Source organism: Thalassophryne amazonica, chromosome 7 (genome assembly GCF_902500255.1).
Source record: "Thalassophryne amazonica chromosome 7, fThaAma1.1, whole genome shotgun sequence".
Taxonomy (NCBI): Eukaryota; Metazoa; Chordata; class Actinopteri; order Batrachoidiformes; family Batrachoididae; genus Thalassophryne; species Thalassophryne amazonica.
In genome coordinates this window covers 96,913,656-96,941,514 of record NC_047109.1, presented here as the reverse complement: position 1 = coordinate 96,941,514, position 27,859 = coordinate 96,913,656, and the positions used below count along the sequence as shown (strand labels likewise).

The window sequence follows — 27,859 nt, the reverse complement described above, 5'->3', positions numbered from 1 at the left end:
TGTGGAAAATAATAATGTATACACTGTACGGCAATGATGACTATACAGTATAGGCATGAAAAGGGGTAAAGTTTGGACATCCTTTGGATTTTACATATTTTTTATGACATCAAATTAAAGAAAAATATTTCAAGCTTCTCTTTATTCCAATTTCTATACATATTCCCTTTAAACTTAAAGTGACAAGAGATCACTACCACATGATATAAAGTACATTAAAATATCAAAGTGAAAATAACAGAATGCCTATGTGTAGACAAGCATCACTTTTACAGCCGTTTTTTTAGACAAGTGAAGGCATGAATACAGGAATGTTTCCATGTCACTGAATAAGTTTTGGACTTCATTTACATCAATCTGTAAGAAATCTGAACAGCATTATACTGTATGGAAAATCTGTCTCAAGGAGGGAGTTCTCCAAAACTGAGGGAGTGTGCAAGGAGACAAGTGAAGGAAGTCACCAAGGACACCATGGCAACTCTGAAGGCATTATAGGCTTCTATTATAGCTCAAAAGGCAGTTTAAAAAACAAGAAAAATCCTTTTCTAATACATTACTTAAAAAAAATCACAAGTCACAAAAAATGCCCCAATGGTACCTAAATATTTTCTTGCTACTGTATGAAGTATTTACTTGAATTTTACTGCAAAAGAATTCAAAACAGTAATAACAAAGTCTGAATGTTCATCAACACAAAGGGTTTGCAAAATCTTGAAGTGTGGCACAAAATGAAAAAAAAAATGTTAAAAGAAGCACAGAAGAGAGGAAAAAATGGAAAGGGAAAAAATGCAAGAAAAACAAAAAACAAACGAAATGTACTGTACAACAACAAATAGAAAGAATCCTGTTCCTGTGGGCTCACTGTGAAGTCTGTGCAGAGCTTCAGGCTCCATCTGTCTGCACTATGTCGGACAAAGCACTGAAATAACAACAGAGAGACATATCATCATAACTGTGACCGACCAATCAAACTGCAGCACGAGATGATGTCATAAAAACCACAGAGGAGGAGGAGAGAACAGGAAATACAAAAGGAATAAACAGCAGCTTTGTACAGTGTAGAAAAGGACTGCGATTTTCTTAAGCGTATTTATGAAAGATATTATTGAACATCATGGTGTAAAAACCATAAAGAAGGAAACATCTGCAGAGTAAACAGAGCTCTAATATCAGTGAGGTTTATAATCATGCTGCAACCAATCACTGTGAGAGAGAGGGACAAAGTGCAAAGGTCAGGGTCACACTGCACTACAGTTGATTGGACAAGAGGGGGCGCTCTAACACGTCACCTGTGAAGGTGTCACAAACCTTCGTCCATCGCTCACATCAGAGCTGCAGAGTGAACACAGCACGGAAGAAAAGAAAAAAAAAGAGAAGGAAGACAGGAGATACACTAAAGATAACAGGATAAAAACAGTACCTAGCGCTGCATTACAATTTGACATTTTGTGCGTTTGAGTTTTTATAATACGTTTTTTTGCCTGTGTGTTACTGAAAATGCATGCACTGGATTTTGTCACAATTCTGGACAGATTGCTTTAAATATTTGACAATAATCTGCAGCTGCAGTGCTGTTGTGTGATAACAGTTATAAACTTTTGAATATCTGTTTTTTATTATTATTTATTTATTTATTTATTTTTAAGCTGCTCTCAAAATTCTGACATCTAGAATCAGCTGCCAAACTGCAACATAATTCAAGGAGCAACTTGCCTTTAGTTGTTGTTTTGTTCATGTTTATTTTATTTTCCAACAGAATACATGAATGCAACATTTAATGGTAACACTACGTGGTCTATTAGATAATAAACCGACCCTTTTATTTTTTTTTTAACTATATGGATTTGAATGACGTGCGATTACACCAATCATGCTTGAACCCTCGTGCGCATGCATGAGTTTTTTCACGCGTCGGTGACGTCATTTCCCTGTGGGCAGACCTTGAGTGAGATGTGATCCCGCCCTCTTGGCTGAATTCCTTTGTTTCACACGCTGCTCGAGACGGTGTGCGTTGCTTTATCAACATTTTTTCTGCACCTGTGAGGAATATCCGAGTGGACACTATTCGAGAAATTAAGCTGGTTTTCGGTGAAAAGTTTAACGGCTGATGAGAGATTATGGGGTGTTTCTGTCGGTGTAAGGACTTCCCACGCGGGACGTCGTGCAGCGCTTCCAGGCGCCGTCGTCGGCCTGTTTTCGACCTGAAAACATCCTAATTTAAGGCTTAATTCACCCAGGACGTCGTGAGAGAACAGAGAAGATTCAGAAGAGGCCGGCATGAGGACATTCTACTGTTTAAGGACATTTTGTAATGAAAGACGTGCGTGCAAATTCGCTGAGTCGTTTCCGTGACGACTCGGCAAATCTGTGTGCACCGCGACAGGAAAAACACCTCCGTGTTGAAAACCATTTGTAAAATTCAGGCGGCTTTTGATGGCTTTCAACAAGTGAGTAACTGAGAAATTGTTTAACAGCTTGGGCATGTTCCAACTTGCCTGTTAAGGTTTCCAACGGAGGTGTTTTTCCTATTGCACCTATTTGACCGTTGGGGTTTTTACGTAATTATTGTATGGCCTTGCCTTACAATATAAAGCGCCTTGGGGCAACTGTTTGTTGTGATTTGGCGCTATATAAATAAAATTGATTGATTGATTGTGACCCCCGCGGTCAGGTCCGGCCCGACATGCGACTCTGCCCGCACGTTCTTTCATTACAAAATGTCCGTTAACAATGGAATGTCCGAATAAACTCCTCATGCCGACTTCTTCTGAAAGTTCTCTGTTCTCTGACAACTTGAAGAGCCTGAAATGTGCAAGTTTTCAACTTGAAACGGTGAGACGCTGCCGCCTCGAAGCGCAGATCGCCGTCAGGCGCCGTGGGCCGTCCTTAAAGCGACAGTTACAGACCAAAATCTCTCATCAGCCGTTAAAACCAGCTGAATTTATCGAATGGTGTCCACTTAGTTGTGCCTTACAGTTTTGAAAAATTTTTTATCAAACAAAGCAGCAGTCTCTGAGCCATTCCTAAACAATGAAAAAACGACGAGAGGGTGGGCCACTCCTCACTCAAAGACTGCCCACAGGCGAATGACATAACCGACAGGCATGAAAAAAACTCTCGCATGCCCACGAGGGTTCAAGCATGTCTGATGTAATCACACGTGATTCAAATCCATATGGTTTTTGAAAAAAATAATAAGGTCGGATACTTTTCTAATAGACCCTCGTAAATTTTTGTCAAGATGGTGTCAAGATGGCACGTTGTATGTGGCCTGCCGTCGGGCACTCGCTTCTTTAGTGTCGTTTTTATTGTTCTTGCACTTTGTTGCGTGAATGTGTCACCGCCCTGGTGTATGATTGCCAGACTCCTTAACAGCATTCGGGCTTCGCTGGAGAATTTCGCTGTTCCTGGCTCGGTGTGGACGGCCAGGGACGCGGCTGCCAACCGCCGCCTGTCTTAGCGTCCGTACGGACTTTCTATGCCGGCCCGCTCTGGCATGTTGCCTCCGCGTCTGCGCTGCAGAGGAGCGGGAAGAGAGGAGGAGTCCGTGTTCGGCTCAGAGTGTGCCTGGGCTGTTTCCTGAAACATGCTCCACGACAGTTCATAGCTGGATTCTTCACACCATATGACGGCTTACGACGTGCGGCGTTCCCTGACTTTTCGCTATCGGTGGCTCCGGCCGGTTGTCCGGGGTGCCGGGTCTCCACTTCCGCGTCGCCATCCCTGTGAGGAGCTGCAGTCGTGGCTGCGTGCAGGAGAACCTGCGCCCACTCAGTCGTGTCTCGCAGCAGACTGACGTGCGTTCAGTCCGTGTGGCACAAGGTCACTCACAAGTAAGACTTTCATTTTGAATGACTTTTTCTCCAGTCGTGATCTGGACTTTCTCCTGTTAACGGAGACCTGGTTGAAACCAGGTGAAAATAGCGCCTTTTCTGGGCTCCTCCCCCCGGCTGCTCATTTTTCAGCTCCCCCGAGCATCAGGTAGAGGCGGGGGTGTGGCCACGGTTTTTAAAGACAGCTTTAAATGCCGATTTTTATCTTCTAAGGCTACTCCACTTTTGAACTTCAGTTGTTTGTGATGGAGTTCGACTGTCCTGTGCTCTGTGCTGTTGTTTATCGTTCACCAAAATTTAATAAGGATTTTATTCAGGAGTTTTCTGAGTTTCTGGCAGATTTTATCCCAAAATATGATAAATTTTTGGTCTGTGGTGATTTAATATTCATATCTGTTTTCCTTGTAATCAGCTGGCTGATGATTTAAAAGCCTCCTGAACTCTTTTGGTCTAACACAAGTTGTGGATGGACCAACACATAATCTTGGACACACCTTAGACCTGGTTATTTCTTTTGGGCTCTCAGTTTCACTTAAGGACATATCAGACATTGCTATTTCAGATCACTTTCCTGTTATTTTTGAATTTATTGCTCCTCCATCTGCTAGTAAGCCACTTGTTCCTGTCTCTCGCCGCCGTTTGGTCACCTCCTCGACAGCGGGGGACTTTGCTGCTGCCTTCATGGACTCTCAGTTTTATGCCATGAATGGACTGGTTTCTCCATTACTCCCAGATAACATCCTTTCTTCTTTCCACTCTACATGCACAGTAATTTTGGACTCTGTTGCACCGATGCGCTGCAAATCCAGGAAATCAAAATCCGACCCCTGGTTAAATGCAGTGTTGCCACAGTACTTTGAAAAAGTAATCCAATTACTGATTACTCCTTGAAAAGTAACTTAGTTACTTTACTGATTACTCAACTGTAAAAGTAACTAAGTTAGATTACTAGTTACTTTTTTAGTTACTTTTCCCAGCTGCCGACAACAACCCTCTGCCACCTCAACATGACAATGATACCGGTTTTGCCAAAACTCACTTTATAGTCACCCTTTCTGTTGTGTGGGCCGCCAGAAGAGGAGGTACTGCTGGCCCACCACCAGAGGGCGCCCTGCCTGAAGTGCGGGCTTCAGGCACGAGAGGGCGCTGCCGCCACGGACACAGCCGGGAGTGACAGCTGTCACTCATTATTTCCTGACAGCTGTCACTCATTCATGATTCATCATCTCACTCCATAAAACCCAGACGTCACCTCCACCTCATCGCCGAGATATCGTACTTCTATGGAGGTAACCTTCTCAGCCTGCAGATTCAGATAAGTGGTTACACAGACGTTGCACGAGTGTGTGTTAGAGGTGGAGGTGGCATTCCCACCGTTGTTGTTACGGGGTGTACACACACCCACACTTGACTGTCTTTGCTCTTCGCCAGCAGTACCAGATCCGACAGTCGGGGACGGTGATCACCTGGGAATTCGGGACTTGGCGGCTCCAGTATTCACCAGGTTTGGTGGCGGCGGAAATCGTGTGGTTCCGGCTCTTCTCAGGACAGACGTCTTCTATCCTCGAGCCTGCCCACACGTCACCTTTGTGGATTGACTGTTATCAGATTCTGAGATTGTTTGTATATTCGTTGTGCACCTTCACAACATTAAATTGTTACTTTTTGGCTCATCTATTGACCGTTCATTTGCGCCCCCTGTTGTGGGTCCGTGTCACTACACTTTCACAACACTTTCTTGACTTCAATGAGAATAAATACTTGTTTTATAAAAAGTAAAATAAAGACCTCTTTCTTGACCTCATATTTAACTGTTGACAGCACTGTAACAGTAAAACTTGCAATTTCAAACCTACATTGTTTAGAAATGTAACTATTAAATTCTAACATTTTTCTAACATTTAAATTCTCTCTAAACATTTTACTTGTCGAAATTATTATTATTTTAAGTAATATTAGTAGTTGTAGTAAAAAACGGCTTCAAAACTGGACCTTTAATCTAGGGGTGTTGTGAGGGGGGGCACATCCTTGCCCCACGCCCCCATTCCATCTGGATTCGCCCCTGCTTTGGCGTTTGCGCACAAAGAATGGATAACATTTATTTATGCAGAAAACATGACCAGATTTACAGGTAAGAAAGTTTTATTGCATTTTCACATCATGTGGTCCTCAGAAAGAGAGTTTAGGTGCATTTGAGTGGAAAATAGTGTTAGTTGTTGACGCGTCGCGGAGGATCAGCTGTTTTAAACGAGCAGATACGGAGCGGCTCAGCTCAGAATTCTAAATAAAGGAGGTAAAAAAGTATAAAATGTCTTTGTAAAGCTCAGTGCAGGTGTGCTGATCACCGCGCTTTAAGAGGTGAGGACGAGTCGAGCAGCTGCAAAAAAAAACCGCGGATGAAAAGCTCACAGCTCACTGAAAGTGGGCAGTTCAGTCGAACCCCGACCCCCTGCCCACAGACCAAGTTTAATGCTGCTATCGACCCACAATGAAAATAATAGTAACGCACAGTGACATGGAGAAGTAACTTTAATCTGATTACTGTTTTGGAAAGATTAACACGTTAGATTACTCATTACTAAAAAAAGTGGTCAGATTAGAGTAACGCGTTACTAAGTAACGCGTTACCGGCATCACTGGTTAAATGCCACGGACCCGTGCCCTCAGGCAACGCTGCAGACGGGCGGAGACAAAATGGAAAAAGGACAAACTACAGGTGTCTCTGGGTTTTCTGAGGGACAGTCTGACTGACTATCAGAAGGCTGTGAAGGAGGCAAAAGCACAATATCTGTCTCATATTATTTCTAGCAATTGTCATCGTCCCAGTGTGTTATTTCAGACTATAAACTTGTAAATCCACACACCTCTGTTTTGATGGACGCTACAACCACAACCTGTGAGGAGTTTCTTCAGTTTTTATTGACAAGGTTTCAGTCAGACAGAACGCTGATCAGAGCTGTAATGTTGAGTTGTCTGCTCCTCGTGCACATTCTGCTGTGCTCGAACAGTTTGAGCCCATTTCTTTTGCATCTCTCGCTGATGTTGTAAAACACATAAAATCTACAAGTTGTCCTTTAGATGTTGTTCCAGCTAAGGTGCTGAAGGATGTTTTTAATACTGTTGGGGTGGGTCTCCTAACTTTTATCAATGCTTGTCTTAGATCAGGGTCTGTTCCAGCTGCTTTTAAACATGCTGTGGTTTGACCTCTTCTTAAAAAACCTCACCTGGACTCATCAGTTTTATCCAATTTTAGACCTGTGTCTCATCTGCCATTTCTATCTAAAGTTTTAGAAAAGGTTGTCTTTTTACAGTTACAATCATTTTTAGAAGACAATCTCATCCTTGAAAAATTCCAATCTGGGTTTAGATCGCAACACAGCACTGAGTCAGCACTTTTAAAAGTTCATAATGACATTACTTTGTCGGTGGATGCAGGGAATCCTACTGTGCTGGTTCTGTTGGACCTCACAGCAGCCTTTGATACTGTGGATCACACAGTACTTGTTTCCCGGTTGGAACATTTTATTGGCATTCAAGGTACTGCACTTAAGTGGTTTAGGTCATATTTGGCTGAAAGCAGCTTTTCTGTCATGATTGGGGACCTTTCCTCATCAACTGCTCCTCTGTGCTGTGGAGTTCCAGAGGGATCTGTCCTTGGGCAGATTCTATTTTCTTTGTACATTCTGCCATTGGGGTCAATTATAACCCAGCACAACCTGTCCTTTCATTGTTATGCAGATGATCTGCAAATCTATCTGCTTGTGAGGACTAATGGGAGTGATGCTTTGTCATCATTATTTAATTGTATTCGTGATGTAAAGCAGTGGCTGTCCCAAAACTTCCTTTACCTGAATGATGGTAAAACAGAGATCATGGTGTTGAGCGCTCTGGCATACCAAATGTGGTAACACCAAATTTTGGTGCTTTGGCTAACTATGTAAAACCAGCTGTCAAGAATTTGGGAGTGATATTTGACAGCTGTTTGAGGTTCAATCAACAGATAAATTCTGTTGTCAAAACTAGTTTTTTCCAACTTCGCCTTTTGGCTAAAATAAAGCACTTTCTCAGTAGACGTGATCTTGAGACGGCCATTCATGCTTTCATCAGCTCCAGACTTGATTATTGTAATGCACTTTATTCGGGCATTAATCAGTCGTCTCTTGCACGTCTCCAGTTGGTGCAGAATGCTGCTGCTCGTCTTTTAACAAACACTTTTAGACGTGAGCATGTTACACCCGTCCTGTACTCACTCCACTGGCTTCCAGTTCGTTTTAGAATTGATTTTAAATTTTAATGTTTGTTTTTAAAGCTATTTATGGCCTGCACCTCCCTACTTGTCTGAAATTTTAACTTTGCGCACCTACAGTAGAACATTAAGGGCGTCTGGCCAGCTTTACTTAGATGTTCCAAGTTCAAGATATAAAAGCTGGAGTGATCATGCTTTCGCGGTAGCTGGCCCGAGACTGTGGAATGAGCTACCTCTTGAGTTACGTACTATTCCTGACCTAGCACTTTTTAAATCTAAGTTAAAGACTTATTTATTTAAACTGGCTTTTAACGCTTAGTGGGGAGGTGACATGTTCTGTTATTTTTATGTTCTTTTTTTATTGGTTGTTTTAAAATTTTATTTTATATGTGTTTTATTTTTGTAAATTTGGTGTTTTTAATGTTAAGCACTTTGGACACCAACTCGGTGCTGTAAAGCGCTTTATAATAAATGTTGATTGATTGATTTAATATTTTTATGTCTGTTTTCTGAAAATACAAGGCTGTGCTGATAATGTTTTAAAAAGAACTGAAATCATTGCCAGCCGATATAACTTATCTAACAGCTGGATCCATCAATAACTAAGATGGTTGATAACAATGTCGGGCTGGTACAGCAAAAATGTAGATAAGCGAGTGAGTGCCCCCCCAGCCCCCCGTCACTCATCTTGTATCAACAATAAATAAAAGACAATATCATCATCTTATAACTCAATAAATTAAAAGAGCACATATTGAGGATGAACTGAATAGATGGCGGTAAAAACAACTTGTGCAAAAACACTAATGTGTCTGCCACCTGCTGGATGGTTAGTAAATGGGGGATAGATTATGAAAAGCTGTGATTGAAAGAACATGTCATTTTTCTGCCACCTACTGAACAATGGACATTTAGTGGTCTCATTGGTGCACAAGGCCCACCAGCGCCAGCCTTTCAAGTGAGAATTGGCTAACAGGTTAAGCTAGCAATCACAATAAGAAGCAACTACTTGGGAAAATACCGTAGAGTGGACGAAGCCTGCATAACACCCATAGGTTTTCTATAGAGATTCGGTGTCTCCAATCGAGCGGTCCCTCCTAAAAACCGACACGCCCTGCCTTCACTGCGCGTGCATCATTTCTGAGCATCAGCAGTGATTCAACGATTATCACCTCGTTTCTGCTTCAAACTGACTTTAGAATGATTTAAGAGGTTTTAATTTGTCATGTGATGGTTAATAATCACATTATTCCCTTTGATCGCTTTGGGTGTAAAGAGTCAGACTCAGAGAGTCATACTCAGACGTATGTACAGTGAAGGCACAGTGAAGGCAGGGTGGACCAGTTTTTAGAGGGGAACGTTCAGTCAGCGACACTAGAGCAGACCATATGAAGCCCGTATCTAAGCGTTGCTATGTTGGCAGCACTGACGCTGGCTACGTCACGTCGAACCCACAAATTGACAAAGACGTGGGGCATGTGTGACAAAAGAAGCCTGAACACTATCTTCGAGTCAAACCAGCTGGAACTGGAACTTTTTCTTCTTCCGGGTGAGCCCATTGAAGCTTACCGCTTGGAAAATACAGAATAAAATTATACAATACAACAGGTAAGTAAAACCAGAATAAAAGAATAAGGCAGAAAGTGTGGTCAGGGATAACTAAACTTTTTGTCAGTTCTGCAATTTAGTGATGGGAAACTCGAAACGCTGCTCCAGAACATTTCAAAACCTTTGCAACGCATGTTTCGAAGCATTGTTCCGGATCCCGCATCAAAACAAAGACACCGCACGCCGTAGCAAAAGGGGCCTCGATGTCAGAAACATATTTTAATCAAATGTTTAGAGATATCCCAGTTGATTTACGCCGTCTGGTGTTGAAATATATAAAACACAAGGAAAAGAACTAAGATTGACTGGATTCATAAAGATACTCGTATGGAGAGTGGCAGGGGTGGCCCAAACCAGAAGCTTCAGTTTTGGAAACATATGTACAAACCACTTAGACACAAAACAACACTTTTAGTAACAATGAAAAATATTCTGAATTATTTAATCTGGTCTAAAAACTGCACTCCACGGGTTTTCCGGGAACCACGTGACCAAGATGGCGACTTAGCGCTGTGGCTTCCGACACCATGTCCTTGTTTTATGAACAAAACCCTTATTAACTGCCAACTTTCACTTTACATGCTGCGTGGGGGTCATGTCAAAAGACAACGTCCATGAAACAGTGCGATCTTTCACCCGCGACGCAAAACGAGTACCAGAACAACCCCGACAAATCTCCAGGATAGCACGGATGCTAATGCTACTACTAACACGGAGAGTGCTAATATGGCTAGCATCGAAGATGTACTGTCAGAACTAAAGTCAATGCGCTCAGACTTTGGAGGAAGACTCGATGGTATTGACCAAAGTTTGAGCAATATGTCATCCGCCCTCACAACATTAGAGAGTAACCTAACACAGACAATACAAGACGTCTCAATCAATCAATTTTTTTATATAGCGCCAAATCACAACAAACAGTTGCCCCAAGGCGCTTTATATTGTAAGGCAAGGCCATACAATAATTATGTAAAACCCCAACGGTCAAAACGACCCCCTGTGAGCAAGCACTTGGCTACAGTGGGAAGGAAAAACTCCCTTTTAACAGGAAGAAACCTCCAGCAGAACCAGGCTCAGGGAGGGGCAGTCTTCTGCTGGGACTGGTTGGGGCTGAGGTCTCAGCAAACACGACTCGCATTGAGCAGGCCGAAGCCCGCATAGCCGCATCCGAAACTAAACAGGAGGAAGCCGACACAACTCTACAAACTGCTCTTAAGCGCATTGCTTCCCTGGAGGCTAAATTGGAGGATGTGGAAAATCATGGAAGACGTAAAAATCTCTGTGTGTTTGGAATACGTGAAGGAGTCGAGGGGAATAGTAGACTTATCGACTATATTACTGAGATGCTACCGAAATGGCTGGGCCTGACGCACCGTTCATTTACATTGGAACGAGCCCACCGCACATCAGCAACAGCCAGACCGGGCCAGAACAGAGCCATTCTGATCCGGTTTCTAAACTTACAAGAGAGAGAGTTTGTTTACCGAGAAGCAAGAAAACAACAAATCTTGCACAATGGTCAGAGGATCACGTTTGCACAAGACTTCTCGGCCGAAACAGCCCGGACAAGAAAGAACTTTCAACCCGTCATCAAGAACTTCATCGACATTAACGCTTTCCGTGGGTTTCAATACAATCCATGCAGGATTAGAATTCTCCATGACAGTAAGATCCACCTTTTTTCCACACCTAAGGAAGCAAAGGAATTCTACAGGCGACTCCAAGGTTCCACGGAGGTCACCGGTGGCGTTTGAATTGAAACGTGTGGTAATATGTGGATCAAGAATTTCCTGATATAAAACAAACATTTCTAAGCAGGTGATACCTGATAAATACAGGGTGTGTTTTTGTTTTTTTCAAATGTCTATATTTTCACTTAAAATATTTTTTGTTTATTTACTAAGCTAAGCTTCAGTAACTCAAGGTTATAGCTGGCAGTTATAATTTGGATATCAATAACAATATATACAGTATACTGTTATTTTTACATCTTTCATTGTTATACTTATTTCAAGGGGGTTAAGAGACATTAGAACTAACATGGTGTTGGGGTGCCGATGTTGGAACAAGGGAGAAAGGTTATGTTGATTAGCTTCTCCCCAGCATTGTGAATCGGCATCCTGGGGAACTTCAGTGTTCAAAGGGGTGGGGTTGTCATTCCACTGGATGGAATACCAGGGGTGGGTAAGGGGAAGTTTAAAATATGTTCTGGGTTCAATGTGTGTGTATATATGTGCATGAATGAGTATGACTGTGTAAATGTGCACTTTATCAAGGAAAGAGGTATGGTGATCTTTGGTCCTAATCTTGTTTATCATAAGTCACTAAATGGGAAGTAAAAAAGAAAATTTTGATGTTCTTATTACAAGCTGGAATGTCAGGGGAATGAGAAAATTAATTAAAGTGAAAAAAATATTGAATAGAATAAAGTTGTTAAAATCTAAAATTATTTACCTACAAGAATCACACCTGACTATGCAAGATATTAAAATACTAACCAAAAGATGGCTGGCCAAGTGTGTCATGCCAGAGGGGTTTTAATTTTGATTCATAAATCAATACCATTTCAGAAATCCAAGGTTATTATTGATCCAGGAGGAAGATATATTATATTACAAGGTACTATACTCTCTCAAAAGATGAATCTTATAAATATTTATGGCCCCAACTATGACTCCCCATCTTTTTTTGAAAATCTTTTTCTTAATATTTCCACTTCAGATGGAATGTGTATCATGGGGGGAGACTTTAATTGCACTCTCAACCCAGTCTTAGACCGTTCATCTCAAAGTGATAGCACACATATGAAAACCAGGAAGATACTTCATAACTATATGAAAGATCTAAAACTACATGATATATGGAGGATTAGAAATCCAAATAGTAGTCAATATTCCTGTTTTTCAGGCAGCTGTAAAAGCCACTCACGCATTGATTATTTGTTAACATCTGTAGATTTGGAGCCACAAGTGAAAGAGTGTTGGTATAATAGCATTGTACTGAGTGATCACGCGCCGGTCTCTGTTAAGATACAATTGGGTAAAATAGTGTATAGTCCAAAAAGATGGAGATTACAGACCTTCTTGTTACAAGATGAAGTATTCGTAAAATTTGATTATTTTGACTATAATAAAGAAGAAACATCTGCTAGTATTAGATGGGAAGCTTTTAAAGCTTATATACGAGGTGAAATAATAAGTTTCATAGGGACTAGAAATAAAAAGTATAACATGGAGATTAAATTAATGGAACAACAAATTAAAACTTTAGAAAATGAATTTTCTAACACTAATGACCTAGACAAATTGCAAAATTTAAGAATTATGAGAGCTAAATATGATAAACTAACAACTGAAAAAGTAGCAAAAAGTTTAATGTGGACAAAGCAAGCATATTACGACCAGGGAGAAAAAGCAAGTAAACTGTTAGCCTGGAGGATAAAAAAAAAAATGCAATCAGACAGAGCAATTCTTAGTATAAAAACAAACTTGGATGATCTAACTTGTGACCCTCTAGAAATAAACGATAGTTTTAGGACATTTTATAAACATTTGTATAAATCAGAATGCAACGTGAATGAAGAAATCCAAAACAACTTCCTGGATAAATTACAATTTCCAAAACTGTCAGAGGAAGATAATGAAATACTGGACAGGACATTGACAATTACTGATATAAAAGAAGCAATAGGAAGTTTGAACAGCGGCAGAGCACCGGGGCCAGATGGGCTACCGGTAGAATTTTATAAGATGTTCAAAGATAAAGTAGCCCAGCCACTCTTAGACATGTTTAAAGAATCATACAAAATTGGGACCCTCCCAGACACCCTAAGATTAGCAACTATCAACTATCAGTGAATTCATATGGAACAAGAGGAAAGCAAGACTTCGGTTCAAGCTACTTTATTTACATTATGAAAGAGGGGGCCTTCAATTTCCAAACCTTCAGTGGTATTATATGGCAGCACAATTAACATCAGCATTGCACTATTTTAGTACAGGCACTCCTCCAGCTTGGGTATCCATCGAGCAACATCAATCCCAAATTTACCAATAAACAACTATTTATATTCATCTGATATAAAACTACTTAAAAAACAAACAAAAAATCCATTTCTAAAAAACACAATAACTGTGTGGCACAATGCCCATAAACTGGTCAAAAACCCTATATGGAACAATAACCAGTTCATACCAGGTAGGATGGATGGAGGATTCAAATTATGGAAAGACAAAGGCATTCAGACAATCAAGGACCTATATGTAGATGGAAAACTGCTTACATTCAATGAATTGTGTGAAAAAATTTCAAATCCCCAAAAAGCACTTTTTAAAATAGTTACAATTAAGAAATTTCATATCATCAAAATATAGAGAAAGTACGAACATCCCCTGTCTATCAACAATTGAAGAAATTACTATAAAACACCAGAAAGGGAAAGGTCTATTATCAAAATTTTACAACCTGCTCATGGTCTAAAGATTCAACACTAGATAAATTGAATGCTTGGAGGAATGACTTGCAGTGAAACTGAATGGAACGAAGCATGTTTAAGAGCACAGAAACAAACAATAAATACAAGACTTAAACTACTTCAATACAAATGGCTAACAAGGACATATATAACTCCTGAAATACTTCACCATATCTCTAATAATATTCCCGACACTTGTAATAAATGTGGTAACTTTAAAGGAACTCTTGTACACTGTCTTTGGGAATGCGCGACAATTCAACTTTTTTGGAAAAATGTAATTCAATGCTTAATGGAAATATTAAATATAAACATTCCACTTTGTGCAAAATTATGTATATTAGGAATATATCCTGATGGCCTACTGCAAAAAAAAAACAAGTGAAACTATTGGATTTTGGACTTTTACAAGCTAGAAGAGTTATTGCTCTGAATTGGAAGAATATTGAAGCCCCTTCCCCAAGACAGTGGATTAAGGAACTTTCAGAATGTATAGGTCTTGAAAGACTGACATATATAGTCAAGGGTAAACGAAAAGATTTTGTTAAATTGTGGGAACCATATTTGAATATTATATCTATGAAATAGGAAATACAGAAGTCATCTCTACATTATTATTATTATTATTATTATTATGCATTTTCCTTTTTGTTACTGCTGAATAGTGATATTTGAGTGGATCGTGATAAATTGCGTAATGTAAGGTTTATATGTGCACAAGTATGGATGTGTGTGTGTGTGTGTGAAATGTACTGTTCTACTTGTATACTGACATGTTCATATTGTCAATTTTTCATATTGTTATATCTTTGCAAGAAAATTTAATAAAAATACTGGAAAAAAAAACTGCACTCCACAGCACAAAACATTATTTAAGCATTGGGACAAGCTCCAGAGCTCCTGTAACTCTTAAAAGGAAAGCATGAGTTTAGAACATGAATGAATGAATAAATGCATTATTTACAGGTTTCTTGTTTGTTCTCGTTTGAACATCTTTTGCTTAATGACTGATTTTGGCATTAAATGAGCAGATATGACAATAAACTGATTCAACAGTTGACGTTAATCCACTTAATCAGTTGAAAAAGCAACTTTTTTTTTGCTTACATAAATATCGTACACCTGTCTGCCACCTGCTGGGCAGTTCAAGAATGCGTATCTATAATGATCATTCTCAAATTTAACAGATACAGTCAGCACATAGTCTGTATGTGCACTAGTACATATATTGATGCAAAAATATTTTTAAATTTCTCCTCTTGATCTTAAATTAAGTCGAAATAAAACAAAAAATGATAGATTGCATTTAAATAATAAATCAGATGGTGGTAAATACTGAAGCAGTCCACCGTTTTATTTATATTTTAACTTAAACTAGTGCAGTGTCAGATTTTGGCCCTAATCTGGCCCTGGGTCATCATGTTTTTTTCCCTGTCCTCGTCTTTGCTACTTCTTTGATCCTCAGTTTTGATTTTCTATTTGTTCCTTCTATCAGGTCTGGGTGATGGTTCAGGCGGGACACAAATGCAAGACTGAGACAGCTGGCTCTGTATGTAAAAACAGTTTACTGAAACAGTAACCGTGGTCCCGTACACAGTAAGGCATTCCAACAGGAATAACAAAACTAGGAACATCAGGCAAAGGCGTGGTTGAGGATACAGGCAGGTGGTCAAAAAACACATGAAGCAGGCAGAACGAGATAACAAGATACAAAGCTGGAGAGAAGGCACTAGGCGCATCAATCTGGCGAGGAAGTAAAGCAAAATGAAGATCTTAAATACACCCAGGTGATGAGGTGCAGATTGAGAGCCAGTGTGCAGGAATACACCAGAATGAGGGTGTGGCCAGAGAGAGGGAAACACCCACCACCAAGAGCCAGCAGAGACAGACAAGAGAAAAAGTGACAGACACACCCAAAGAGGAAAAAAACACATCAAAGGCAAGAAATAAAAGCAGACAAAACTCAATTCCTGACAACTTCGTAATTTCTGTTTTGGTTTTCTGTTTATTATGCATGTTCGGTTATACTTTAGTCTTGTCTCTGTTTATTTTACATTTTATAGGTATTCTATTTTGTGGTAGTTTTTTCTTCAGCTGTGATTTTCCATTTGGATCAGTATCACTTTAGTCACTAGCAGTTGTTCTGTTTCTGCTCTTTTATGTATTCATTTTGTTTCACTCACATTTGGATTATAGGTTTCGTTATTAGTTGTTCATCATTTGTCTAGTCACTGTCACATTCCTGTTTTGCTGCTTTTGTCTGACACACCTCTTGTCACTCCGCTCTTGTCTCGTCTGGCCACGCCTTCTTCCCTGCACCTGCATCTTATCGCACCCTGATTAATCTGTTTAAGTCCATGTTTTCCTCTGTTTCACTGCTCATTCGTTGTGCTCCATGCCTTGTGCCCTTGCCCTCGTTCTAAGGTTTCCTCGTCTTGTTTTTGCTCTGTGTCTTTCTGTGCTCGACTCTCGCCTGTTTTCTGACCACGTCTCTGCCTGCGCCAGTGAACCTGCTTCTCTATGTCTGATCCTCGCTTGTTGTTTGACCACGTCCTCGCCTCTTGACCATTTGTACATCCGCCTGTACTGACTGACTTCTTGTGTATTGAATTGAGCCTGTTTTTGGATAAAGCCTTTTCTTAACCCACATCTGAGTAATGCATTTGTGTCCATCCGCCTGCCGTGCCTTGCCACCTCAGTTCCTGACATGCAGCGCCCGTAGGATGTACATATGTATTTCTATAGAAACGTGGGAGCTTTGTTGACGATCTTTGTCGAAGCTGACGTGTGAGAACGTTCCGTCTTGTAATAATAAAGCAAGAAGCGTCTGTGTGCCTGCCTGTGGTCTGTGGCTCTCATATCTTTTAGACTGTGTATGTATTATTTACTTCTTTAATTTATTTCTTCCATCTCTCCCCCATGAATGTGTTAGAGAGAGTCATCTGTTTAAGGCAGAGAGTGACTCATCTTTGTCGATCATCTTTGTCAAAGCTGTCACATGAGAATGTTCCACCTTGTTCCAATAGTGATGACTTCAAAATAAAGGTTTTGAAAATGAATCCCAAATATTTTCAGAATAAATGATGTACACCATCGTGCCATGCGCAATTCATATCTGAAAGCTGAGGCCGCTCTGACAGTCAGAGACAAATGTGAGACACACACACACACACGCACACACACACACTTTATAGATAGATAATGTTTTAGTCATTTGTCTTTGCTTATACATTTTTGTAAAAGACTGCAGGTTTTTGTTTGGTTTTTTTTTTGCTTGTTTTGACTTTAGGTTGTGTAATGATATTAACATGAGTTGTCTCATCATATTAGGTATTATTTGAGATGCTGTGAATTCTGATTATTGATTTAGCAGGACATCTGATCAGTAATTGATCATGGACTCACCTTTGAGAATGTAGTCAGTTAAGAGGCTGGGCACCTTGTCGCTCTCGTCTCTCATTGCGAGAAGAACTGAAGGACAGTGGACACAAAGCAGTGAGCGGTTGATTCACTCAGTTACATGTTTATCACTGTTCAGAGGAGGAAACCTACTCTTTGTCAGAATCTGGAGGTCCTGAATAGAAGGAGGACATCCTTTCTTCTCATACGGGATGACCGTGGTCAAGAACTGCAGAGCATCATTTTTAAAAAAAACAGCAGAAACATCAGAATAACTGGCAAGATATTTGGGGGGAAACAAAAGTTGAGCTACAGTTGTTGAGGTGATGCATTAAAGTGTGAATTATCAGTGCAGGAATGTTGAAATTCAGCATCTCAAAGAGAAATAGAAAATAACCTGTTTGTCAGGACACCCGCTCCCAAATTTTTGCCAGAAACTGTTTTGAATGACAGAGGAGAGTCGGTTCACTCTGAAGCGCTGAAGACGAATAAAGCAAAGCAGAGAAATGTCAGACAGCAAGTCACCAAAGAGCAGGAAACGAGCCACGAAGTGCAGCAGGCGAAAACACGAGGCTCAGATTCACAACTAATGCAGCAAATGGTCCTGTCCCAAAAAAAGTTACCTCTGTTTGAAATGTAACAAGAAGAAAGTACTAACTGATGTGTAGCCCTGAGAGGTCCCAGCTCCAGCCTTCAGCTTCTTGTTTTTCTTCAGCATTTCACGGTGCTCCTTCTGCCGGTTTTGGACATCGATGAGCGCCGAAATGAAGCTGTTCTTCACCTCCTTCTCAAACTCCAGCTCGTCCCTCAGAGCCAGATGGACCACCAGCTCCTCAGATAACCTCCTGATCACCGTCTCCGTTCCCTCCAGGCGCTCGTTCAGCTCTGCGACGCTCAGGACCCTCACTCCTGTGCAGGATAAAGGCCAAACCCCGGGATTACATGTGTGTTTTACAGGCTGTGGTTTAGATATTTTGATAGGTTTCACAGGAATAACTGCACAAAAGTGGATAAAAACAAATGTGTATGGAGCTAAAAGGATGTATGATCAGCTGCATCTTAAGATTACTAAAGCTGGGTTCACAGTATCATCTTCAGACCAGAACTTTTCCACCTCACAATGGTGAAATACAAACAAACAAACCAACCAGAAGGCACTCAGGGAGTGTATTACCTCTGCCAAGGCCACATATTCCCCACCGCCAAAATACCCACTTTCACATGCATTTATCATCAACCATCAAGCCTGCTTTCCTAAGAATTAATATATGCTCATAAAACTTCATCAAGATCCATTCAGGATCACTTTTTGATGTTTTTCTGGATTCTGGATTCCAGAATATCTTATGGATTGAATCACAAATTACACAAATTATTTCCAAGAGCAAAGCACTGAAATAACATGAGCAAAGTTCATTATTAATACATTTTTTAATACAAAGTTCCTGAATGCTTAAAATTACTTCTGGATCCTTGATGAAAAATATTTTCTGGATGAAATTCAGAATAAAATACTTCATTTTCTAGCACATTATCCATCTGCTAGCCAAATATCATCATCATCTTCATCCTCTCACCATGTTTTGAGATAAATAGTGCTTTGTGTCAAACATTTTTCTGGATCTCAGCTCCAGAATACAATCTGGATCACCTACTAAACTGAATCACTTGCTTTTCAAAACAATGTCTATCTGCTTACCAAATTTCATTTGAATCCATTCATTACTTTTTGAGTTATCCTGCTAAGAGGTAAGCAAACGAACAAACAGGCAAACGGACAAACACCGGTGAAAACATTACCTCCATGTAACAAAACAAAAATTTGTATGCCGGTAATGGCACTTGTCTTTGTTGCCCTTGACAACAGGGTTGGTGGTAAGCCGTTCATGTACCTGCCTTGCAAATCAACAGTCCCTGGTTCAAATCTTTTTGTATACGTGTTTAATGCCCGAATTTTAGACTAGGATTTTCATGTTCGATGGCACCACTGTTTTCCGCTTCCCAACAACAAAAATGCACCAGCACGGTGCCTGACCACAGCTCGATTTCAACATCAACATGCCCACGGGCACACAGATGAGCGCGGGTAAACTTGAGTCCTGATCAGAGGACACTCACTCTCCTTGAAGCCGGGGCTGAAGTTGGACCGCAGGACGCCCAGGGACATCATGGACAGGTACGACTGAGAGGGATCCTGCCCAGTGTCCATGTTAGGAGAATCCTGCATCATTTCTTCTAACTCTTCAATAACCTACAGCAACACACATCGGACACTGTCGAATCAATGCACTGTAAGTAACGAGATGGATTTCAGCCACGTTGAGCTCTGCACCACTGAAGCTCTCCAACCACATTGAGGACTTAATGTTTACCTGCTCTGCAGTGAAGAGGGGCTCCTCAGCAAGAGAGGAGACGATAATGGAGTGCGTGTCCAGCTGCTCCCTCAGCTCCTCATCGTCCAGCGGCTCTGCCGTGACATCACGATTTCTCTGGCAACGATACAACAGGGAGAGGGGGAATTTAATCAAAGTGCTAAATCCTGCTGGTTTATCTGATGAATGATAAAAGGAGAGATTTGATGAGGGGAAAGGGGCGGAGCTAAGGGAAAAGTGGGGCAGGAATGGGAGGGTTGGAATTACACACGGGTGTGTCCTCCAGGTTGAATACGGGAATGTGGAGGAAGCGTGTCCGAGACCGTTTCCAGTCCACTGGCATCACGTGACCAAATTTACTGGTCAAAGCCGACCAAATTCTGTGAGGACAAAAGGAGATGAGAGAACTTTTCAGACATTTCACTGCAAAGTGATTCACTACAGACACACCCAGTAAATGGGACTGTATGACATCACTGGTTAATTTTCAGCCCATCTAAACAGATACGTAACATCTGCCGCAAGTCTGGACAAGTTCTGTCAAGCCTGACCTCACCACAGATATCTAGTCTGGTGTGTGAGTTTCAAAGATGTGCTTCACCTGTCATGGAAAGAATTACAAAAACACAACATCAAAATTGCATTATGGGATGGAGAAAACCAAGCATCACATTATAAAGTGCAAACATGTGTTTGTCTGTCTTTCTTTCACCAAAACATCAAATCTAGGCTTCCATCTCAGATGTACCTTCTGGCAAATTGTATCTGAACTTTCAGGTCTTCTTTTTAATAAAACCCTCCTCTGTACCACTTCATCATGAAGCTGTGTAACTGGTGATACAAAATGCAAAACGTGCACTCTGCACAGTTTCTTCAGTCACAGCCACAGAAGCCTATAACTTCTTCTGGGTTGTCTTTGTGGCTTTCCTCACTCTTCTCAATCTTGCACAGTCACTCAGTTCTTGAGAACTGTCTACTCCACACAGATTTACCATAGAGTGTCATACTGTTTGTATTTCTTCATAACTGATGTAAATAAAGTCCAAGACATATTCAGTGACTTGGAAATGTTCATGTATAAAAACATGAACTGATTATTAAAACTGATTTAAAACTGATTATTTACAGGTATTATACCAAAGCGTTCCATTACTTATGCAGCCCATCATCTTGGCTTTTATATTTGAACTGATTTATATCAAGTTGTAGAGATTTGCTTTAAGTTTGAGTTTAAAGATAATTTTAGAAAATTTTATGTTGAGAAGCCTGATTTTGCCATGTTCTGCCCTGTCCTGGGCTCATGTTTTGATTTTGTCCCATGTCTGTGTCCTTGCCCACCTCTTTGAGCCTCTATCTTTGATTTTCTGTTTATTACATTGTAGTCACTGTTTTTTTTCTGTTCATCATTTATTTTCTGTTTATTATACTTTAGTCATATGTCTCTGTTTGTCATACTTTAGTCATGTGTCTAGTTGCGTTCTAGTTTCTGTCCAGCCTTCATTTTTCACCGTTGTGTAGTCATTAGCTGTATTATCTATTATACTTTTGCCACATGTTACGAGTTTTTTCTCAGCCTTTATTTCCTTGATCCCTTTTCAGTTCTTACATTTGTTTCCTGGTTTAATTCCTTGTTTCTTCATGTTGGGTCTTCTTTATTTTATTTCATATTTATTGGCCTTGGGTTTGGTTCATCTTTGGTTTTGATATTTTATTTGGATCACTGTGGTTTTAGGTTCATCTTTTAGTTGGGTCCTGTTCACTTTTCTTTTGTCTAACTGCACGCTGTTGTCTGGTGTTCAGGGTTTGGTATGGGTGTGTCTTGTCCCTTCTGTTTGCCACGCCCCTTTCCTGATTGTTCACCCACACCTGTGTCTCGTTCTCCTAATCACCCTATCCTATTTAAGCCCTTTGAGTTCTCCACCTCTCTGCCAGTTTGTTGAACTTTATGTCGTTGTTCCAGCCTTGTTTGATTGCCTGTCTGTATTGACCCTGCTTTGCTTTTTGACCTCTGCCTCTGAACTCCACCACACCATGTACCTGTACTCTGCTTGTGTTTTTTTTGGACCTCACCTCGGCATCATGTCTGCCTGTTACCTGAGCCTCGCTGACTGTTATACTGTGTACCTGTGTTCCAGTCTTCCAGATAAAGCCTTTTTGATTACTCCGGCGTTTTTGTCTGAGTCTGCATCTGCATCCTACAACCTTCTGTGCCACACCTCCTCGAACCATGACAGATTTACTTTTTGTATTTGAAATGGCATAAATAAATTAAAATGTGTGAAATACCAATAAGACAAATACTTTAGCAAGGCACTGTCCTATTAAGTAGTGTTTACAATTTGATTCATACCAATGGCACAAGTTACAATACCGCAATGACCGTTTCATCTCTGACCATGACACTCCCAAAATAAACCATGATGTTTTATTAACGCAACCTTCCTGAAAACTAACCTACATTTGTTGCCAAATCATCAGCAGGGACAGCATGCAGAAGATTTATTTTTAGAAGGCACATCTGCAAATATACCAGATTAAGCGGTTTTGATCTCGGCACTCATCCTGAGCTCATAATTTGACTGGTGCATCAAACCATCGTAGACAACATTTGACATTTTCAATAAAGCCTAAAAATTATTTATAGTACCTCCTGTGGGAGCACACACCCACAGCCTTCAAATACACTGAAATATGTTTTGAAATTACCTGTATTACAGTGTTAAATCAGGTCTATCTTAGTTTAAATTACCTGTATTACAGTGTTAAATCAGGTCTACCATAGTATTAAATGACCTGTATTACAGTGTCAAATCAGGTCTACCATAGTGTTAAATTACCTGTATTACAGTGTCAAATCAGGACTACCATAGTGTTAAATGACCTGTATTACAGTGTCAAATCAGTTCTGCCATAGTGTTAAATAATCTGAAGTCTTGTCTCAAATCATGTCTATCATAGTGCTAAATCATCTCTATTGGAGAGTCAAACCAGGTCTATCATTGTGTTAAATCAGGTCTATGGTAGTTGTTGTGGCAGTATGTCTCATGGCTAATATGCTACTTTGCTAACTTCATATAACACTAATAACTTCATATCTCCTTATACAGATAGCATATTAGCCATGAGACATACTGCCCCAACATAGTGTTAAATCATCCATATTACAGTGTTAAATCAGGTCTATCATGGTGTTAAATCATCTGTATTATAGTGTTAAATCAGGTCTAACATAGTGTTAAATGATATGTATTATAGTGTTAAATCAGGTCTATCGTGGTGTTAAATCATCTCTATGACAGTGTTGCTTCAGATCTATTGTGGTTTTAAATCATGTGTAGTACAGTATTAAATCATATGTATTACAGTGATAACTCAGGTCTATCATGGTGTTAAATCATCTTTATTACAGTGTTAAATGTGATCTCTTGTGGTGTTAAATAATCTATATTACAGTGTTAAATCAGGTCTATCATAGTGTTAAATGATCTGTTTTATAGTGTTAAATCAGGTCTATCGTGGTGTTAAATCATCTATATTACAGTGTTGCTTCAGATCTATTGTGGTTTTAAGTCATATCAATCAATCAATCAATTTTTTTATATAGCGCCAAATCACAACAAACAGTTGCCCCAAGGCGCTTTATATTGTAAGGCAAGGCCATACAATAATTATGTAAAACCCCAACGGTCAAAACGACCCCCTGTGAGCAAGCACTTGGCTACAGTGGGAAGGAAAAACTCCCTTTTAACAGGAAGAAACCTCCAGCAGAACAAGGCTCAGGGAGGGGCAGTCTTCTGCTGGGGACTGGTTGGGGCTGAGGGAGAGAACCAGGAAAAAGACATGCTGTGGAGGGGAGCAGAGATCGATCACTAATGATTAAATGCAGAGTGGTGCATACAGAGTAAAAAGAGAAAGAAACAGTGCATCATGGGAACCCCCAGGCAGTCTACATCTATAGCAGCATAACTAAGGGATGGTTCAGGGTCACCTGATCCAGCCCTAACTATAAGCTTTAGCAAAAAGGAAAGTTTTAAGCCTAATCTTAAAAGTAGAGAGGGTGTCTGTCTCCCTGATCTGAATTGGAGCTGGTTCCATAGGAGAGGAGCCTGAAAGCTGAAGGCTCTGCCTCCCATTCTACTCTTACAAACCCTAGGAACTACAAGTAAGCCTGCAGTCTGAGAGCGAAGCACTCTATTGGGGTGATATGGTACTACGAGGTCCCTAAGATAAGATGGGACCTGATTATTCAAAACCTTATAAGTAAGAAGAAGAATTTTAAATTCTGTTCTAGAATTAACAGGAAGCCAATGAAGAGAGGCCAATATGGGTGAGATATGCTCTCTCCTTCTAGTCCCCGTCAGTACTCTAGCTGCAGCATTTTGAATTAACTGAAGGCTTTTTAGGGAACTTTTAGGACAACCTGATAATAATGAATTACAATAGTCCAGCCTAGAGGAAATAATGCATGAATTAGTTTTTCAGCATCACTCTGAGACAAGACCTTTTCTGATTTTAGAGATATTGCGTAAATGCAAAAAGCAGTCCTACATATTTGTTTAATATGCGCTTTGAATGACATATCCTGATCAAAAATGACTCCAAGATTTCTCACAGTATTACTAGAGGTCAGGTAATGCCATCCAGAGTAAGGATCTGGTTAGACACCATGTTTCTAAGATTTGTGGGGCCAAGTACAATAACTTCAGTTTTATCTGAGTTTAAAAGCAGGAAATTAGAGGTCATCCCTGTCTTTATGTCTGTAAGACAATCCTGCAGTTTAGCTAATTGTTGTGTGTCCTCTGGCTTCATGGATAGATAAAGCTGGGTATCATCTGCGTAACAATGAAATTTAAGCAATACCATCTAATAATACTGCCTAAGGGAAGCATGTATAAAGTGAATAAAATTGGTCCTAGCACAGAACCTTGTGGAACTCCATAATTAACTTTAGTCTGTGAAGAAGATTCCCCATTTACATGAACAAATTGTAATCTATTAGACAAATATGATTCAAACACCACAGCGCAGTGCCTTTAATACCTATGGCATGCTCTAATCTCTGTAATAAATTTTATGGTCACAGTATCAAAAGCAGCACTGAGGTCTAACAGAACAAGCACAGAGATGAGTCCACTGTCCGAGGCCATAAGAAGATCATTTGTAACCTTCACTAATGCTGGTTTCTGTACTATGATGAATTCTAAAACCTGAAACTCTTCAAATAGACCATTCCTCTGCAGATGATCAGTTAGCTGTTTACAACTACCCTTTCAAGAATTTTGAGAGAGAAAAGGAAGGTTGGAGATTGGCCTATAATTAGCTAAGATAGCTGGGTCAAGTGATGGCTTTTTAAGTAATGGTTTAATTACTGCCACCTTAAAAGCCTGTGGTACATAGCCAACTAACAAGATAGATTGATCATATTTAAGATTGAAGCATTAAATAATGGTAGGGCTTCCTTGAGCAGCCTGGTAGGAATGGGGTCTAATAAACATGTTGATGGTTTGGATGAAGTAACTAATGAAAATAACTCAGACAGAACAATCGGAGAGAAAGAGTCTAACCAAATACCGGCATCATTGAAAGCAGCCAAAGATAACGATACGTCTTTGGGATGGTTATGAGTAATTTTTTTCTCTAATAGTTAAATTTTGTTAGCAAAGAAAGTCATGAAGTCATTACTAGTTAAAGTTAATGGAATACTCAGCTCAATAGAGCTCTGACTCTTTGTCAGCCTGGCTACAGTGCTGAAAGAAACCTGGGGTTGTTCTTATTTTCTTCAATTAGTGATGAGTAGAAAGATGTCCTAGCTTTACGGAGGGCTTTTTTATAGAGCAACAGACTCTTTTTTCCAGGCTAAGTGAAGATCTTCTAAATTAGTGAGACACCATTTCCTCTCCAACTTATGGGTTATCTGCTTTAAGCTACGAGTTTGTGAGTTATACCACGGAGTCAGGCACTTCTGATTTAAAGCTCTCTTTTTTAGAGGAGCTACAGCATCCAAAGTTGTCTTCAATGAGGATGTAAAACTATTGACGAGATACTCTATCTCACTTACAGAGTTTAGGTAGCTACTCTGCACTGTGTTGATATATGGCATTAGAGAACATAAAGAAGGAATCATATCCTTAAACCTAGTTACAGCGCTTTCTGAAAGACTTCTAGTGTAATGAAACATATTCCCCACTGCTGGGTAGTCCATCAGAGTAAATGTAAATGTTATTAAGAAATGATCAGACAGAAGGGAGTTTTCAGGGAATACTGTTAAGTCTTCTATTTCCATACCATAAGTCAGAACAAGATCTAAGATATGATTAAAGTGGTGGGTGGACTCATTTACTTTTTGAGCAAAGCCAATAGAGTCTAATAATAGATTAAATGCAGTGTTGAGGCTGTCATTCTCAGCATCTGTGTGGATGTTAAAATCGCCCACTATAATTATCTTATCTGAGCTAAGCACCAAGTCAGACAAAAGGTCATATGTAGTACAGTATTAAATCATATGTGTTACAGTGATAAATCAGGTTTATCATGGTGTTAAATCATTTTTATTACAGTGTTAAATGTGATCTCTTGTGGTGTTAAATAATCTGTATTACAGTGTTAAATCATGTCTATCATAGTATTAAATCAACTGTATTATAGTGTTAAATCAGGTCTATGATAGTGTTAAATCATTGTTAATTCAGGTCTATGATAGTGTTAAATCATCTATATTACAGTGTTACATTGTGGTGTTAAATTATGTGTAGTACAGTATTAAATCATATGTATTACAGTGATCAATCAGGGCTATCATAGTGCTAAATCATCTGTATTGGAGAGTCAAACCAGGTCTATCATTGTGTTAAATCAGGTCTATGATAGTGTAAATCATCTATTACAGTGTTACATTGTGGTGTTAAATTATGTGTAGTACAGTATTAAATCATATGTATTACAGTGATAAATCAGGTTTATCATGGTGTTAAATCATTTTTATTACAGTGTTAAATGTGATCTCTTGTGGTGTTAAATAATGTGTATTACAGTGTTAAATCATGTCTATCATAGTATTAAATCAACTGTATTATAGTGTTAAATCAGGTCTATCATAGTGTTAAATCATTGTTAAATCAGGTCTATGATAGTGTTAAATCATCTATATTACAGTGTTACATTGTGGTGTTAAATTATGTGTAGTACAGTATTAAATCATATGTATTACAGTGATCAATCAGGGCTATCATTGTGTTAAATCATCTGTATTATAGTGTTAAATCGGCTCTATCGTGGTGTTAAATAATCTGTATTACAGTCTTAAATCCCGCACTGGTCCATCCCCGGTCGTCAGGGTGGTTCATGTAAAAAGCGACCCACGGTGTTGTTTTGTGGTGGAATCCTCCTCCATAAATAAATGAAACACTCACTCGTCTGTCTCCAACACCGTGTCCTCGGAGATAACAGTCACAGGAGAGAAGCTTTCGGTCGTCGCTTCGTAATTCTGAAAACACACCGATAACTTCTCATCGAAGTCTTTGACTAGATCCTCCGTAGAGCGGAACGAGCGGAACGAGCGGAACGCGTCGCTATCCGCCGGAGAAAAGCTGCTGCGGTCCGGATCATCATCCAGCAGCAGCTCCGCTGACACAAGGTGGCCTTTCTGCGGGAGCTCCGAATCCAGACTAAAATCACCCACAACGGGCCAGTCGCTGTCGAAACGTGCGACAGGCGCCGCCATGACGCGGACCAGCTGCTAGTCGACCCGGGGAGATGATGGATGTGATGAGCGGGAGCAGCCAGGCCGCAGCATCCTCTGTGTCCGACAGGCACTGAACGCAGCACAGTCAGGCCACCGCAGCGCCACCCGGTGGCGACGGCCGGTATGATTTATATAGGACAATAATCTTTAGTAACGTCAAACAGAATCCTCTCACCTCATCCTGAA

At 40.1% G+C, this 27,859-nt stretch overlaps 1 protein-coding gene across 2 annotated transcripts; it reads right to left on the bottom strand.

The window, feature by feature from the left end:
- Positions 1-707: 707 nt before the first annotated feature.
- On the bottom strand, positions 708-27,859 carry fez2 (fasciculation and elongation protein zeta 2). Of its 2 annotated transcripts, none has more exons than XM_034175177.1 (9): positions 27,342-27,859; positions 20,204-20,312; positions 19,933-20,049; positions 19,679-19,811; positions 18,211-18,469; positions 17,958-18,039; positions 17,714-17,789; positions 17,567-17,632; positions 708-919 (listed from the first exon to the last, which is right to left on the bottom strand). In XM_034175177.1, the coding sequence occupies exons 1-9, from the start codon at positions 27,650-27,652 to the stop codon at positions 903-905; spliced, it is 1,170 nt and encodes a 389-aa protein (XP_034031068.1). In that variant the 5' UTR covers positions 27,653-27,859; the 3' UTR covers positions 708-902. The 2 variants fall into 2 exon arrangements, with proteins under 2 accessions (XP_034031068.1, XP_034031069.1); XM_034175178.1 differs by having other exon boundaries at positions 17,958-18,038; positions 18,219-18,469; positions 27,342-27,652.

Coding starts and splice junctions, on each gene's coding strand:
- fez2 (XM_034175177.1), bottom strand. CDS start 27,652: ATGGCGGCGCCTGTCGCACGTTTCGACAGCGACTGGCCCGTTGTGGGT. Junction 19,812..19,932: donor CCCTCTTCACTGCAGAGCAG/GTAAACATTAAG, acceptor GTGTTGCTGTAG/GTTATTGAAGAGTTAGAAGA. Junction 17,633..17,713: donor CCTCCAGATTCTGACAAAGA/GTAGGTTTCCTC, acceptor ACTGTCCTTCAG/TTCTTCTCGCAATGAGAGAC.